Source organism: Rhodamnia argentea, chromosome 4 (genome assembly GCF_020921035.1).
Source record: "Rhodamnia argentea isolate NSW1041297 chromosome 4, ASM2092103v1, whole genome shotgun sequence".
In the NCBI taxonomy this organism is placed as follows: Eukaryota; Viridiplantae; Streptophyta; class Magnoliopsida; order Myrtales; family Myrtaceae; genus Rhodamnia; species Rhodamnia argentea.
In genome coordinates, this window is record NC_063153.1 from 17022188 (window position 1) to 17039575 (window position 17388).

The 17388-nt window shown below is 40.7% G+C and overlaps 2 protein-coding genes and 1 pseudogene across 2 annotated transcripts; all 3 read right to left on the reverse strand.

The window, feature by feature from the left end:
* Positions 1-5209: 5209 nt before the first annotated feature.
* On the reverse strand, positions 5210-7018 carry LOC115750987 (protein SRG1-like). The gene is made up of 4 exons (XM_048278062.1): positions 6896-7018; positions 6398-6645; positions 5720-6044; positions 5210-5618 (listed from the first exon to the last, which is right to left on the reverse strand). Exons 1-4 carry the CDS (start codon positions 7016-7018, stop codon positions 5358-5360), a joined length of 957 nt encoding a protein of 318 aa, XP_048134019.1. The 3' UTR covers positions 5210-5357.
* A 4782-nt stretch (positions 7019-11800) lies between these two features.
* Positions 11801-14330, reverse strand: LOC125314834 (annotated as a pseudogene).
* A 666-nt stretch (positions 14331-14996) lies between these two features.
* On the reverse strand, positions 14997-16944 carry LOC115751026 (protein SRG1-like). Its single transcript, XM_030688703.2, has 4 exons — positions 16728-16944; positions 16310-16557; positions 15633-15957; positions 14997-15313 (listed from the first exon to the last, which is right to left on the reverse strand). Exons 1-4 carry the CDS (start codon positions 16848-16850, stop codon positions 15077-15079), a joined length of 933 nt encoding a protein of 310 aa, XP_030544563.2. The 5' UTR covers positions 16851-16944; the 3' UTR covers positions 14997-15076.
* Between the last annotated feature and the right edge of the window lie 444 nt (positions 16945-17388).

Here is a 17388-nt window from a genome sequence, read left to right on the forward strand (position 1 = left end):
ACCCACCGGTTGCCGCCAACTTCTTGTTGGTCTTCACGTCATTGGCGGCGATGACCCATTGTCTCTCTTCAAATACAATGTCCGCATAAACCCCAGCGTCCCCCGAGCGAACGAGAGGCCAAGAACTCACCAAGTACGAGAGCTCCCAAATAGCGGTGGTCCGGGATTTCTCCGCGTTAAGTATGACACGGGACTGGAACCCGTCAACGGGTTCTTCCTTCTGGTCCTGGTGGACTCACAAGCAGCTTTCCTTCTTGGGGACGTCCCGGAACCGTGTTCCACGGTCTTCCAAGCGCTCGGTTTCGCTCTTGTATCGCGAGCAGAGTGTGCGTTGTCCCGCAAAAATGGAAGGCTCCATGGCATCGAGGCTAAATAAAAAAGAATAATTTCGTCACGGCCTGCAGCCGCCACCTCCAGCTGCACCGTTGCCGCGCCATTCCATCGTCCCGTGAGCCCGCCGAGCTCGCCCCGCCAGCCTCGCAAGCCGCTAGACCCGCAACGCTTCGCCCTCCTCCTCTGTTCCACTGTTGCTCTACCAGCCTCCGCCTGACCACCGACGCCACCACCTGCCGCCTCCTCCAATCACCGTCGGCCTCGTCGTCGTCCCTCCTCCTGTTTGCCCCGAGCCCGAGCCCGAGCCCCCGACCTCCATCTCCATCTCTCGGTCTCTCTCCCTCTCTTTGTCCCCGCACCCGGACTACCCTCTTGCTCTGCTCCTCCTTTGCCCGCGACGCCCCTTGCTCCAGCTGAGACCCACCCTCTCCGCCACCGTCCGGCTCGCCGGCCCCGTTGCCATCCACCTCAAGCCGGGGACTCACTCGACCCGCGGTGACCCAAGACTCCCTCACCCCCTCCGCCACTGAATAAAAAGGAACACTACAAAAAAAACACGCTTTTTGCGATGTTGCGACGAATAAAAATTCGTAGCAAATTTGTGACGATTTTGCGATGAATCAAATTTGTGATGAATTTTGCGACGAATAAAAATTTGTAGCAAATTTTGCCACGAAAAATTTGGTAAAACTCATCGCTAATTGAGTTTTGTGATGAATTTTGCCACGAAAAAAAATTCGTGGCTAATCAGGCGTCGCAAAATTTAGCGACAAATAGAAAATTCGTCACTAAATTCGTCGCTAAATTTAGTGACAACATTTTTTTTGTGGCTAATTAGCGATGAATAAATTTCGTCGCTAATTTGCCACGGAGAGTAATTAGTCACAAAATTCGTGGCTAATTTGCGACGAAAATTATTCGTCGCTAATTAGCCACGGATAAATAGTCATCGCAAAATTTGTCGCTAAATTTTGCGACGCCGAATTGGCGACGAATATTTTTTCGTCGCTAATTTTCATCGCAAATCAGTTTAGCGACGAATTTTGGTCAATTTTTCAATGGCAAAATCTGTGACTAAATCCATGTTTTTTTGTAGTGTTATGTAGAGAGAAGCGTCTACTTTTTGTGTTCCATCTTCTTTTTAATAGTTTCTCATTTATCACAAGCGGTGTTGCAGCTATCTTTCAATTATTCATTTTTAATTTCTTTAGGGGGTTCTCAGCATATTTCTTCTATGAAATAAAGATTCCTTCATTTTGATAAATCTCGATATCGGGAAAGTAGTGCATCAAGCCCAAGTCCTTCATCTCGAATGTCTTCATCATTTCTTCTTTGAATGCTTTAATCATTTTCTCATTGTTTCCTGTATATATGAGGTCATCTACATACAGAGAGATAAGAGTGTTAGAATTACCTTGGTTCTTGATGTAAAGCATTGGCTCACTCATACTCCTACTAAATCCTTGCTTGGTAAAATATTCATCGATTCTACTATACCATGTTTGTGGTGTAGGGCCTTCTTAAGTTTTAGAACTTTTTCTTCATTGCCTTTGGCAATAAAGCCTTGTGGTTGATCCACATAAATTTCTTTTTGGAGATATCCATTTAGGAATTTTGACTTCACATCTAGTTAATGGATCTTCCATTCTTTTTGTGCTGCTAAGGCTATGAGTGCTCGAATAGTGTTAAGGCAAGCGATTGGAGCAATAGTTTTGGTATAATCGATACCTCGTTGTTGCATGTACCCTTTCGGGACAAGTGTTGCTTTATGCTTCTGAATTGATCCATCTACATTCAGTTTTGTCTTATAGACCTATTTGTCGCCAATAATCTCTTTTTCTTTAGGGCAATCAACGAGCTCCCAAGTTTCATTTTTCTCAATCATCTTGATTTCTTGCTCCATGGCTTTAATCCAAACTTCTTCTTTGGAAGCTTCTTCATATTTTTCTGGTTCTAAGGATATAAAGTGGCATGTCTTGTAGAATTTCCTTAGAGATTTTACCTTTAGTATAGGAGATTTTGGAGTCACTCTTCTTGTGTCGCTCTTGGAGAGGACAGCGGTGTAATGTCGTGAGTGGTTGATTATGACACTTCACCTTCTTCTTGTGGTGTTGATTCCTCATGTGGAGGAGGTATGTCGGGGTAGGTTGACATACTTCTTGTCAATTTTCTCTTCCTCCCAGTTCAATAAGCATTCTCGTCGAACTCACCGTCTCGACTTATCATCACTTTCTTAGTTCTTAAGTTGTAAACCCGATAGCCTTTCGATTGGTCGCTATAGTCGAGGAATATTCCTTTTTTCGTCTTCTCATCGAGCTTGCTCCTTTTTGTCTCGGGGATATGAACGTAGCATATATAGCCGAACACTTTCAAATGTTTCGCTGAAGGCTTCCATCCTCTCCATGCTTCGACTGGAGTTTTATTTTGAACTACTTTGGTTGGACACCTGTTTAACAAGTATACCGCAGTGTAGATTGCTTCTACCCAGAAAGAGTTAGGAAGTCCTTTCTCCTTTAATATGGATCTCGCGTTGACCACTGCACCGTTGCCCAATCTCACTTGTGTTTTCATCGATGTATCAACATCGGTGAATATTAATTCATCTCCCATCATATGATTGCTACACCCACTATCAATATACCATGGATCATTCCTCTCATCATTTGCCACTTGTCCTGCATAGAATAAATGATTTGTCTTTTCTTCTTCCTTTTCTTTTCCCTTTTCTTCAACATAATTCGCTCAGTAATTTGTTTTAAAGCACAAAACTTTTCTATGTGGCCCTATCTTTTACAAGAGTGGCACTGTGGTTTATCTCGAAACCAACAATCTTTCTCAAGATGAATAGTTTTCTTGCAAAAGCTACAAGGTTGATAATTTCCCTTTGTAGATGTTTTTGCTCCTCTTCTATTTTTTCACAAGCTCCTTCCACTATTTTTAGAATTATGAGACCGCATGTTCATTTTTTACTGAAAAACACTTTCAACCGTGTCTTCATCCTGCACTTGTAATCTTTTTTCATGTGCTTCTAGAGGGTCAATTAACTCATTCACTGACAAGGTTTTCAAATCCTTAGATGATTCTATAGTGGTGACAATAGAATTGCATTTCCTAGTGAGTGTCACCAATATTTTTTCAACAATCTCTGATCGGTGATTTCATCTCCATAGGCTCTCATCTGATTTACTAGTCCTTTTAATCTTCTTGAACAGCCTCATAAACTTTCATTTTAGAATTCTCAAATTCTCTTCTCAAAGTTTGAAGTCGAATAATGTGTACCTTTTCTAAGCCTTGGTATTCTTCTTGTAAATTTCCCATGGTTGCTTCGCAGTCTTTGCACTGATGATTCTTGAAAATACCGTCTCCAAGAGTGCTTGTTGGATCACAAATGCAGCTCATGCGTCCTTATGTCATAGTTTTGCTGGAACACTTGCACTTTCTTTCGGATCTTCGTATCCCCTTTGAACGGTGTCTCGTAAGTCTTGGGCCATCAAGAATGTAGTCATTCTGATGCTCCAGTAATCATAGTTATTCCCATAAAAAATGGGAATCAGAAATGAGGATGTAGTGGCGTTGGCCACATTTTTAGTGGGGATTTTTGCAAAGGTTGCTTAGTGCAAATGTTCAAAACCAACTATCGTGAACTGGGCTTTGATACCACTGTTGGATTTTGCGGAAGTGTGTGTGCAAGTGTGTCTAGGATTTATATGAAAGAGTGGCAAGGGAACAACAAAGGTACAAGGAATAGATGATTTTATAATGTAGTTGTGTAGTAAACATGAAAATGGAGGAGCCCCCTCATAGTTTTTAGTTTATAGGCATAGTCCACCGCCTAGAAACTTAAAGAAAAAACACAACCGCCTAGAAACTACAGCTGGATACTTATGGATTAAGTGTTTGACTTTAAAATGTTGACTAAAACTTCCAGCTCATGAAAACTTGTCTTTTCTTCACCGCCTAAGACTGACTTCACTATTGGACCAAAAAAAAAGACTGACTTCACTTGCTCCTGACAGGTTATTGCCAACTCGTTCCTTCATTAAGCATGTAGTGATCTAGGACTTTCCCAAAAAAGATCAAACTTTAGCAGTCTGCCATTAAATTTTTTTTTTGGTCTGGTTCATCTGCCATTAAATCTCGAAGGAAGCAAAAACAGAGTCATCCTTATGACCTGGCCTTCTCTGCACAGAGCCACTTCGCCCGATGCACACAGAACCACCGCCACAATCGCAATGCAGAACCTGTTGAGCTTCATCTCGACTCTTGCGAAAAATCGATCTTTTTCATCCTCTCCCAACCGCAAGAGATGGATTTCCTCTGCAAATTCTTTCTTGTTTTGGAACGATAGAGAAATGGATCGCGAGCATCTGCGTGTGACTTAAGGAAGTTGGACGGAGAAGAGATAACAGAGGAGAGAGAAGATGGGGGTGTTTTTGGAACAAAGAAGGTGAGTGAGAGAGGGGTTTGTGGAAGATCTGGAATGCGGGCCCCGCCGGACACTTGTCGTTTAGTGAATGTGGTGTTATTTTGCCGACTTGGAATATCTCTTGCGTTGACCTCATTACCTTGGACTCTTCGACCGAAAAACAAGAAAAAAGTTGACTTCATTACCTTGGATTCATCCGTGCATGCGAAGAGACGTAAATACTTTGTCTGTCATAACAAGCTTCAATGAGAGAATTTTAAGGTTCAGAACACATGGTTTTTGCTAAAATCTAGCGGTCGTGGCATGATGACGAAATTCATAATTTTGATATCTTTCGATCAAGCAATACATGCGGAATTTAAAGAAGCAAATTTCAGAAAATATCTAGTTGTCAAGGTCGGCCAGCTGTATCACTGCATCCCGTCATGATGATGACTTTTGCCATTACAATTCTGAAACAATTATTCTGCGGCATTATTGATTCCAATCTACTTAGGAAACCGCAATAATACTGAGCATCTTGTGTCCGCATTGTCCACTTATTTAGGTTACAACAAAACTATCACTGAGTTTCATGCCATGGACGCCAACATGCATCCTATCCAGCAAATTCTGGAATGAGTGGAATTCTCAGTTCCTCGAGCGAATTCTTTCCTTTCTGGAAGCACTCGTAGTTGAAAGCAGCAAAGTTCCTGATACTTCTATATAACCTCGGCCTCGTGTGGTTGACTAAGTGATCGACCGGCCCGATCTCTCTCTCTTCCTCAGGCTCATCAAACACAGTGACCGACATTCTGAACTTGGTCGCGTTTGACAATACTCGGTGCAAGGGGCTCTTGAACATCCCATTTGTCATTACCTGCAAATCTTGTCCTCAATCATATCTATTCACATACCCAAGACTGATATCTAACAAGCGCCAAAGTTTGCATTTTTGTTACATGGATGCAGAATTCATACCTGCATCAGACCACCCAGATTGACGACGAGAGCGTGAGGGATAACAGGAACCATGTGCCATGTTCCATCCACGAGGACTTGGAGGCCTTCCACTTCTTTGTCCTGCAAAAGAACTGCGACTCCCGATCTGTCTAAATGAGCTTTGGCGCCAAAAACTTCTGGCCTGGGACACGGCGGGTAGAAGTTGAGCCTTGCTCCCATTGCTGGGCAGTCTCCAAACTGATTCAAAAAGCTGTTCTCTTCCAATTTGAGCGACCTGGCCATCGCCTTAGAAAGGCCATTGATCACCGATCTTATCTTGAGAGCATACTCATGCAAGGTTTCACTGTCAATGAGAAAGGGAAGAAAGAACGAACAAATTCAAATCACGGTAATATAACATCATAATGGAATAAAGCGGCCATGCAAAATCATGCTAGTGCAAATAGGGCTTGCAGATTTCGCATGTTACGTCTCCAGACTTCCGGGTAGGTTGGTCTTCTGGGTATCTCTAGTTTAATGACAGCACATGATCTCTTCTTTTGAAACAATTTGTTCGGATAGTGTTGTTCTTGTGAAATCATGTTGAATTAGAAAGGAATTCCAATAGAGAAACAGAAGCTTTTCATTTAGCATGAGTAATATACAACTGCAATTTGGTACATGAAGCAGAAAATTGGCAATTGCATTTAAACATACCCAAAATCGGTAGGTTGTTCAGGCCAAAGATTCATCCTCCTTTGATGTTCAGGAAATACTCCAAGTATCAAGCGTTTGCAACAGTCCTTAAGTTGGTCATCAGATACTACCAAGTCATCTCCATACCCTTCAGCCTCGTTCGGAGCTCTTAAACATTTCTGTTTCTCTTCATCTGGCAACGCAAAGAACTGTTGAGCAACTTCGCGCACTTTGTCAAGAAATTCAACCGGTATTCCGTGACCAATAGCCTAAAATTCAGAAAAATCTGATCAACTTGAAGGCTCTAGGTTATCTTTATGGGGAAAAAACAACTGCCAAAACTAAATATTGATGAAAACATATATTGACAAGTTGTTCGCATAAGAAAATGAAAGCCATGCAAACCCAATAATGTGCAAAAGAAAGGTGCCGGAAATCTAAGTCGAGACTTCTTGAGCATCCAACGGCCATGCAACTCTTTGTTTTAACAAGCATGAAACAAATTGCGGATACAGAAACCTGGAAGCATCCACAAGAGCTGAGAATTGAACTGAGCTTCTGAAGTTCATCTTCTGAGGACAGAAGGCTGATATCAATCACTGGGAATGTAGCTGGAACATCGCTGTCTGTTTCATAAACCATTGTAAGTTCTACTCAGGGAAGGAGAGAGAGAGAGAGAGAGAGAGAGAGAGAGAGAGAGAGAGAGAGGTTGGTCTTGCTTGTTGATGGTTTGATTTTGATGAAAAAGAGTTGGTCAGAAGGAGCTTATTTATACTTGTCTTTAAATGATGATTAGAGAACCTCGGTGGAGGAACACAAGGGACCCGCCATGCATAAATTGCCTCCCTTATCTTGATTTCATCAGCTGTCTTGGATTCACCGGCTCTTGTAAAGAGACGTAAAATTTTTGTCAACCAAGGAGAAAACTTTTCGTGGATTGACATGGACAAATTACAATGCACACATTTGCTCCCTGCTCCTGATTTCACCGTCTTGGATTCATCGGTGCATGTAAAAAGATGTAAAACTTTTGTCAACCAAGGAGAAAACTTTTTGTGGATTGGACATGGACAAATTGCCATGCACACATTTGCTCCATGGTCTTGATTTCAGTGTGTTGGATTCACCGAACGTAAAATTTTTTTGTCAATCATTACAATCTGTAATGAAACAACTTTTTGTGGACAGATATTGACGATTACCATGCAAAAATTCGATCCCTGGTCTGGATTTCACTGTCTTGGATGCATCGGTGCATGTAAAGTAACGTAAAATCTTTTGTCAATCATCAAAATCGTTAATGAGAAAACTTTTTTGTGGACAGATATTGACAATTTGCTTCTCATTTCATGCTCTCCACCAACAGAAAATACATCAGGGATTAAGACCTTTGAATGAGATTTTTGTTGACATCTAGCAGTCGTGGGATGGGACGGAAATCTATAAATTCGACAAAGCTATTCGTACGAGATTTTACGAGGTAAATTTTAGCCCCTGAGGAGTCTGTTTATGCTCTCCGTCTGAGCTATCAAAGATATACCGATGTGGGCATCCGATAGTGAACATCTAGTTGTCAAGATTTTTGGTTCTTCTTCCACATGATCACTTCTATTGAGACAATATTTTTGGATAGTGCTGTTCTTGTGAAATCGTGTCCAATTAGCAATTCTCCCATAGAGAAACAGAAGCTTCTCATTTTCCATGAGCATATACAACAGCAATATGGGTGCAAGAGGCAGCAATTGGTAATTGCATTTAAACGTGCCCAAGATCGGCGGGATTTTCGGGCCAATGATTCATCCTCCTTTGTTCTTCAGGAAATACTCCAAGTGACAAGCGATAGCAGAAGTCCTTAACTTGGCTATCAGATACAACCAAGTCATCTCCATACCCTCCGGCCTCGTTCAGAGCTCGTGAATGTTTCTGTTTGTCTTCAGCTGGCAATGCAAAGAACTTTTCAGCAACTTTGCACACTTCGAAAGGAGTGTGCCCCAAAGATTCATTTTATTAGTTCATCAATCGAACCTTGTACTTTGTATAGACGAGCATGTCCATGTAGGGAGGTATATTGTGCCATTGTTAACATCGACATGGTCTATTCTTTAACTGTTAGAATCAATTTCAAGGTCCAATAGGCGTGCGGAGTTACTGATAAAGAGATTGGGGGGTGGGGACACTAGTATCATAGGTGTGGGATTCGACTCTCGCATTATGCAAAAAGGCAGAGCAAAGGTCTAAAGGAAGAGAGTTAGAAACAAAAGTCTAAGAGTGAAGAGTTAAAAATATGACAGACCAAAAAAAAAAAAAAAAACAATTTCAAGGCTTACGGCCCCTATAATTATTGAATGATCTTGAGTGTTTTTATATTCCTTCTCTTTTTTGCAGTTTCCTAGAAACTCTTCATGAGAAGGAACTGATTCTTTCTGTAATGTCCTTTTATTTGAAATATTTCCAATGTGAAACCGATTAAGTCTTATCTTGTCGGCAGGATATTCACATAGCTCACTGCAGCAGAATAGATAATCGAGTCGCTGATTTCATCGCCAAAGCCTGCCGTGTGGATTCCTCGCCGCCGCCCCTCCCCCCCCCCAAACAAACAAAAAAAAAAGGGGGGGAAAAAAAAACCCACAAATCCCTTTGGGATCTTATTTGTTTGGATGCCCCTACGTTGAGCCCTTCTCCTTTGAACTCTTAATGTTATAAATAAAGTATCTTTTCGACCGAAAAAAAAAATGGTCTTGTCTTGTAAGCGAGTGACAGGAATCTTCTCAACTTGTCCTTTAATTCTTGGAAAGCCATGAATCCTGCATTCATAATAGAAGCATGCATCCTTTTCAGATTCATTTAAGGGGACATCGTCGGACGTAGCGAAAGAATCAAAACAAGCAGACAGAACTAGATTATCTCTAGCAACAGGAATCTTTCTCAACTTGTCCTTTAATTCTTGGAAAGCCATGAATCCTCCTGCATTCATAGGAGAACCATGCATCCCTTTCAGCTTCATCTACGGACAACGTCGGACGTAGTGAAAGCATCAAAACAACCACATAGAACAAGACTATCTCCAGTCCTGAAAACTGAGGCTTTGTTCCACATTTCACATCTGCAGTATCTGCTGTTTTCACCATAATGCTCTAGCCTCTTGCTGTTTAATTAATCGGCGAGCGTGTAGGGCAAACTGCCACAGTAGTTGATAAACAAAAAAGCGCGCCGCGCCCTTCATTTATTCTCTTTCTATAAAATATGGTAATCGCTGGTGATATATTATACCTAATAATCGAATTAGTTTCCTAAAAATACTCATTCTATACAAGTTTAATGACGATCATTTCTTTAGTGCTTCACTTGAAGTTGCCGAGAAATATTCATTCCATCCTCCTTTGCAATAATCTATCAGACTACGGTGCCTTACCTCTTAATTTTTCAAAGCACTCCAAAGTTATGTTAATTAAAGGTCGCTATTTATTGCCCGGTATATGGAAAGAAAGGGAGGCGCGAAGTTTTCAACACTTCGCAACTGATCCTCAAGCTATACTACATTAATTATAATTGTTGTTCATGAATCTCTTGTTAGACATATGCCCTAAAGCAACCATGTAATAGTTGCATGTTAGGGATTTCAGTTGTACTTTCAATTGTTTAATTAATGGCAAAGACGTGTTCATTCATTTGTTCAATTATTTATATATATGAATGATTCCATAAGATCGGTTGTGACCGAACTTATTCTTGAGACGCTAATAGTATGTGTGGCGGGTTCACGGTTAGAATGAATCTTTAAAATTTTCTTAGTCGATGGATCATTGAGTGGATATTAATGATCATGTTGAGATCTGATGTGTTCTTAACTTTACCATTAAATATTAGATACTTAAGGGAATGACAAGTCACAAGTCATTGGGTATTTGGAAGCCTAAGTTAGAACACAGGTGCTTGTACCAGACAAGTTTATTGAATGTGATATGTATTGTACGATTAGCAACATGGAGGCTTTTGGCGTGGTCAATGTCTAATCGTGAATGCTTTGGTCTTATGTAAATAATCCTTAGACTTGAGGTACCGTGTTAACTTATGTGTTGGATGGCTATGGTTCACAAGTGCACATATTGGCGGTTTGTCAATCCATCTCTGTACTTGATGGTTATAGTTCATGCACATACGAAGTCACACATGTACGCAAAATGATAATCTGTCTCCTTGTCACATGCAAGCTATGATGTCCTATGTGATTTAATTATGACAATGCATTGAAATTCTCGGTTCTTGTTGTAACTAAGAATAAAATGTTTATGTCTCGTATAAATGCATGTCGATTAGATTTGTGCATATGAAATAATTGGTGGCTTGACAAATATACCATGGTCTTTGTTCAATCGGATATAGTAAGATAGATGGATTGAATTACATTATAGCCAAAGTTGACATATTCATTATATTCTTACTATTTGGGTAATCATGACATATTGCTAGATGTCACTATTGGCTTATAGGACCTGGAGGTTGATTAGGACAATTAATTCTCTTGAAAATACTAATGTGTTAATGCATGTTTTATTGCTAACTTAGTAATGAACTTAGGGATATGACACACCTTAACCAATACATGACGACGTTGAACATGAAAGACGATATTGCACATATACTTGCAATCACGACTATCGAATAGTCGGACTAAAATTAAATTGAATAGAATTTAGTTTAATTCTTATTTTTGGCTATGGGCGCGCGTGCATATGATACACGCATGCCCGAAGCGGACACATTTTAATGTGCCGCGTACCTGCAAATACATAAGTTATATCTATGACATATGGATATATTCATAAAATAATTTTAAAAAAAAACGAGGAAAAGTGCACGTGGCACACGGCCAGCAAATATTGCTGACCGTATGCACGTCTCACACGGTCAACAACTGTTTGTTGACCGCGTGGACGTGGTGCACTTTGCGCACACGATCAGAAAATTTCTCCGTGTGTGCCGTGCGATGAGAAAATTTCTTCGTGCAAAATGAGCGTGTGAGAAAAACAGTTCTCTCTCTCTCTCGGTTGAGTGTGCAATTTTGGAGAGTGAATGTAAGAAAAAAAACTCTCACTTTTGTTATTACTGTGACCAAAATATTGAGTGTTCGGAGAGTTGTTTTCACGAAATTGCTAGCACAATTGATGTGGTGATTATTCGCATCGTCTTTCTCCCATTGGTCGTACCATTAGTGGTGTGTCTGAGCTAAAGGTCCAATGCTTGTGGAATTTGAATTGAAGAACATTTGAGCTAAGTCTTTTTAAAGCACGCTTCAAGAGGTAATTCGTTTAACCTCCTTCGTATAATTTGATTTTTGATTGAAACGCACGAACAACGTCCCTGGAGATACATGTATGGGTTTTAGTTCCGCTGCGTTTATGTTTTAATTTTTGCCTATGTATGTTACGTGTATCCCAACATCTCCGACGTGAGAACAAGCCAAAAAATGGCGGCGGGCAAGTGGATGTTGATGCTCGTCTCGTGCAAATCAGGTCGGAACCCCCATGGAATGGCATGAAGCTTGGATGCTGCGATGTTGTTCTTGCACGCACATTGGTCACTATGCCTTGTCTGAACAATAACCTCTTTACTTAGAATCCAAAACTACGGTTCATGTTCAGGATTTAGACTTTAGAGCACATGAATCCTAGACGATCAGCTCCCATATCAAATACGTACTTCCTCGAGTGCGACCTTGCCTTTCTGTTGTAAACAGCTAATCGTTGTTGACATTAATAGAAAGGATTTGGTTCAAGTAAACTCCACTAGAATGCCGGAAAACATTGGTGAACTACTTCCGTTTGAATTCACTACATAAATTTAACATGATGAGTATCGGTGTTTATAACGCGAAGGTCTCGTACGGTCCGTGCTATTGTTCTCAATTGATGTAACTTTCCATGCATTCTTCGTGTTGTGTCGAGCTATGCAGAATCCGAGGGAAAAGTACATTATAAATGCCATAATTTTTGTACGGCGTTCACTTGAGTGCCATAACTTTCAAAACGTTCACTTAAGTGCCATAACTTTTAAAAAGCGTTCACTTGAGTGCCATGTTGACGTGGCAGCCGGAAAAGTTACTGTAGACGCCGGAAAAGTTATTGTAGCATGCCGGAAAAGTTATTGTAGACGCCGGAAAGATGATGTGGCACGCCGAAAAAGTTCTTGTAGCACTCAAATGAACGATTTTGCTTTGACGTAGCACTCAAGTGAACGATTTTTGAAAGTTATGGCACTTAAGTGAACGTTTTGAAAATTATGGCACTCAAGTGAACGCCGTACACAAATTATGATACTTCTAATGTACTTTTCCCAGAATCCGATGTCTTAAACAACTGAGAAGAGGTATGGATCTTGAATGCAAAGTCCATTGCTTTACCTTTATCAGATCACCGAGATTAACCTCAAGACCATGAGGAATAATGGGAACTGTGTACCAAGCACCGTCTTTTAGGACCTGGAGGCCTTCGACTTCTTTGTCTTGCAAAACAACCGTGATTCCCGATCTGTCTGAATGAGGTCTCATACCAAAGACTTCGGTCCTTTAACGGGGCGGGTAGAAGTTGAACCTCACATGCATCACAGGCCGGTCTCCGAACTGGTTCAAGAAGCTGTTCTCTTCCAACTTGAGTGACCTCGCCATGGCTTTATAAACATCTTTCATCATCGATTGCACCTTCGGGGCATATTCATGGAAGATTTCACTATCCATCATAGTGAGAGAAAAGACTGAACATAAGTAAATCACGGAATAATAAAGCATAAATGGACCAAATAGTCATGTAATATCATTCTATTGCTAATTAGACTGTTGATTATCTAGAGTTGCAGTTTTTGTCCACGAAATAACAAAATAGATTTAAGAGGAAGACGTATAGGAAAAATCAGAGGGATTTTAAGGCCAAAGATCGAGCCTCCTTTGATCTTCGGGAAACACTCTAAGAAACAGGCGATAGCAAGAGTCTCCGATCTGGTTTTCGGTCACGACAAAATCATCGCCATATCCTTCAACCTCATTCGAAGATTGTGAACATTTCTGTTTCTCTTCGTTTGGCAGTGCGAAGAACTGTTTAGCAAGTTCGGGTGCTTTGTCAAGATATCCAATCAACATTCGGTGACCGATAGCCCGAGAATTTACAAACTCTGATCAATTGAAATCTCTCATTAAACATAAGCACAAATTTATCTATCTCATCATTGTCTCGGAAACAAATGAATCGATGTACAAGTAGTAGCCAAATCGGTTTTATCATCGGGGAATCGATTGATCTACATATGCAGCTGATCAACTCACCCCAAAATGGTGGAAAACCAAAATAACAGAAAGAAAAACAGATAAGCTGAAAATTACTAATCATTAATCAAAAGAACAAACTAACATCAGAAAGAGGAAATCTAAATCTAGTTGATTCTTCAACTGCATGCCAGTTCTTCAGCAGTTAGGGCAATTTTCTACCGGTTAACAACTTGCGTAGAAGAATAATTTTCGAATTGCACTTTAGGTATAAGTGGTGTAACTTACCAGATGCCATTTCATCGACAATGAGATTTAACTGAAGACCATGATTGAATCTATGGTAACGTTACATTTTCAAAGCAACCCCCTAATAGTTGACTCGAATACGAAAAGAAGCCAACGCCCACTAATATTTCCGAGATCTTTAAGGGTGAATCGATTGAATATACTTTAACCCATCATTAACATGACCCAATTCCCACTTGCAAGCTTCTCTGTACCTGAGATAAACATAGACATGGAGACAAAACTATCCTGAACAAGCATGATACAGATTGCAGAGATGGAAACCTTGAAGCATCCACAAGAGCTGGGAACTGATTTGAGTTTCTGAAGTTCATCTTCTGAGGACAGTAGGCTGATATCAATCACTGAGATTGTCACTGAAGAAGCTTCACTTTCTATTTCACAAACCATCATGATCTGTGCTTGATCTTGCGTTCGGTGGGTTGGATTTTGAGGAGTAAGAGCTGGTGAGAAGGAGATTATTTGTACTTGTCTCGAATGACCGGCAAAAGAAACCATCTCGCACTCTCAATGTTCCACACGTGGAGGAACACAAGGGACCACCATGCATGAATTTGCTCCCTAACCATAAATTCAATGTCTTGGATCCATCCGTGCATGTGCAGAGACGTAAAATTGTTTGTCAGTCGTTACAAGCTTTAATGAGAGAACTTTTTGTGGACAAACATTGACATGTCGCTTCGCATTTCATGCTTCTTTAAGGTTCGGAACACTACCGGCAAATTGAGAACTTGCCTACATCAATAGAAAATACATCAGTGATCAAAAACCTTGAACGAGGTTTTCGCTGACATCTAGCAGTCACGGGACGGGACACAAAATTTATAATTTCAATATTAGACGATAGGGTTATTCATACGAAATCTTATGAGGCAAATTTTATCAAACATCTAATTGTCAAGGCCAGCATGTTGTCCCATAAGTCGTGTCACTGCATCAGTTCACGATGACATTACAATTCAGAAACAATTATTATGTGGCTATATATCTTTAAATCTACTTGAAAACCACAACTATATTGAGCTTCTTGTGTCCACATTCTCCACTCCTTTTTGCTTATTTAGGGTACAAAACTAGCACTCGGTTTCATGCCATGGACACCAACATGCATCCTACACAGCAAATTCTGGAATAAGTCAAATTCTCAGTTCCTCCAGCGAATTCTTTCCTTTCTGGAAGCACTCGTAGTTGAAAGCAGTGAAGTTCCTGACACTTCTATATAACCTCGGCCTCGTGTGGTTGACTAAGTGATCGACTGGTCCGATCTCTTTCTCTGCCTCTGGCTCATCAAACACAGCGACCGACATTCTCAACTTGCTCGCATTCGTCAATACTCTGTGCAAGGGGCTCTTGAACATCCCATTTGTCATTACCTGCAAATCTTGTCCTCAATCATATCTATTAACATGCTAAAGACTGATATCTAAGAGAGCTTGCGCAACATGTGTATAGGCTAGGTCAAAGCTTATATATACTCACCGCTAATAGTTTCATCGTTTAACAGATTCTATGCCTATATATCTAATCAAATGAATAAATAGAGGGACAATCAACTTCCACAGAGATTAAAGCATGTAGATGCTCAAATGATGTCCATTGTAATTCCTCCCTGTGCGCCAAAGTTTGCATTTTTAGACACAACTGATGTAACTTCAATGAATGCTTTTTTTTACATGGATGCAAAATGCCTACCTGCATCAGACCACCCAGATTGACAACGAGAGCGTGGGGAATAACAGGAACTGTGCGCCATGTGCCATCTACAAGGACTTGGAGGCCTTCCACTTCTTTGTCCTGCAAAAGAACTGTGATTCCCGATCTGTCTAAATGAGGTTTGGCACCGAAAACTTCAGGCCTCGAACATGGCGGGTAGAAGTTGAACTTCGCTTCCAACGCTGGCCGGTCTCCAAACTGGTTCAAGAAGCTGTTCTCTTCCAACTCGAGCAACCTGGCCATCACCTTAGAAAGATCACTGATCACCGATCTTATCTTGAGAGCATACTCATGCAAGGTTTTACTGCCAATAAGAAAGAGAAGAAAGAATGAACAAATTCCAATCATGGTTTTTTACATCGAAATTGAATAATGCAGTCATGCCAAATCATGCTATTGACGATAGGGCTTGCAGATTTCGCATCTTACATCTCCAGACTTTTGGGTAGGTTGTTCTTCTGTGTATATCTAATATAATGGAACTACATGATCACTTCTTTTGGAACAATACGTTTGGATAGTGCTGTTCTTGGGAAATCATGTTGAATTAGGAAGGAATTCCCATAGAGAAACTGAAGCTTTTCATGTTCCATGAGTATATACTAATGCAATTTGGGTACTTGAAGCAGAGATTTGGCAATTGCATTTAAACATACCCAAGATCGGCGGGATTTTCGGGCCAAAGATGCATCCTCCTTTGGTCTTCAGGAAATACTCTAAGAGACAAGCGATAGCAACAGTCCTTAACTTGGTCTTCAGATACAACCAAGTCACCTCCATAACCTTCAGCCTCGTTCGGAGCCCGTGAATATTTCTGTTTCTCTTCTACTGGCAATGCAAAGAACTGTTGAGCAACTTCGCGCACTTTGTCAAGAAATTCAACCGATATTCCGTGACCAATGACCTAAAATTTAGAAAACTCCGATCAACTTGAAGGCTCTAGCATATCCTTATGGGGGAAAAACAACTGCCAAAACCTAATATTGATGGAAACATATCTCGACAATCTGTTTGCACAATCAAATGAAAACCATTGGAAGCCAATAATGTGCAATAGGTGTGGGAAATCTAAACCTGGAAGCATCCGCAAGACCTAAGAACTGAACTGAGTTTCTGAAGCTCATCTTCTGAGGACAGAAGGCTGATGTCAATCACTGGGAATGTCACTGGAACATCAAAATCTGTTTCACAAACCATCGTAAGTTCTACACTGAGGAGGGAGAGAGAGAGAGAGAGAGAGAAAGAGAGATCTCGGTCTTGCTCTTTAGTGGTGGTCTTTGATGAGAAAGAGTTGGTGAGGCGGAGATTATTTATACTTGTCTTGAATGATCATTAAGGATCTTGAGACCGGTAAAAGAAACCATCTCTCACTCTCAATGTTCCATGTGTGGGTAACACAAGTTGACCCACCATGCATGGATTTGCTACCTAATCTTGATTTCATTTTCTTTGATTGATAGTGCATGTAAGGAGGAGTTAATTTATTCCTCAATCATTACAATCTCTAATGAGAGAACTTTTTGGGGACAGATATTGACACTTTGCTTCTCATTTCATGCATCTTTAGATTCACAGCACTACCAGCAAATTGAGAGCTTGTCTACATCACTAGAAAATAAATCAGGCACTTAAAACCTTGAATGAGATTTTTGCAGCCATCCAGTAGGCGTCAGACGTGACGAAAAGTTATAACTCGATAAAGCAAATTTGAGCGAACATCTAGTTGTCAAGGCCG

Coding starts and splice junctions, on each gene's coding strand:
- LOC115750987 (XM_048278062.1), bottom strand. CDS start 7,018: ATGGTTTATGAAACAGACAGCGATGTTCCAGCTACATTCCCAGTGATT. Junction 6,045..6,397: donor GAACAACCTACCGATTTTGG/GTATGTTTAAAT, acceptor TCTCATTGACAG/TGAAACCTTGCATGAGTATG. Junction 5,619..5,719: donor ATCTGGGTGGTCTGATGCAG/GTATGAATTCTG, acceptor CAAGATTTGCAG/GTAATGACAAATGGGATGTT.
- LOC115751026 (XM_030688703.2), bottom strand. CDS start 16,850: ATGGTTTGTGAAACAGATTTTGATGTTCCAGTGACATTCCCAGTGATT. Junction 16,558..16,727: donor GGTCTTGCGGATGCTTCCAG/GTTTAGATTTCC, acceptor TCTAAATTTTAG/GTCATTGGTCACGGAATATC. Junction 15,314..15,632: donor ATCTGGGTGGTCTGATGCAG/GTAGGCATTTTG, acceptor CAAGATTTGCAG/GTAATGACAAATGGGATGTT.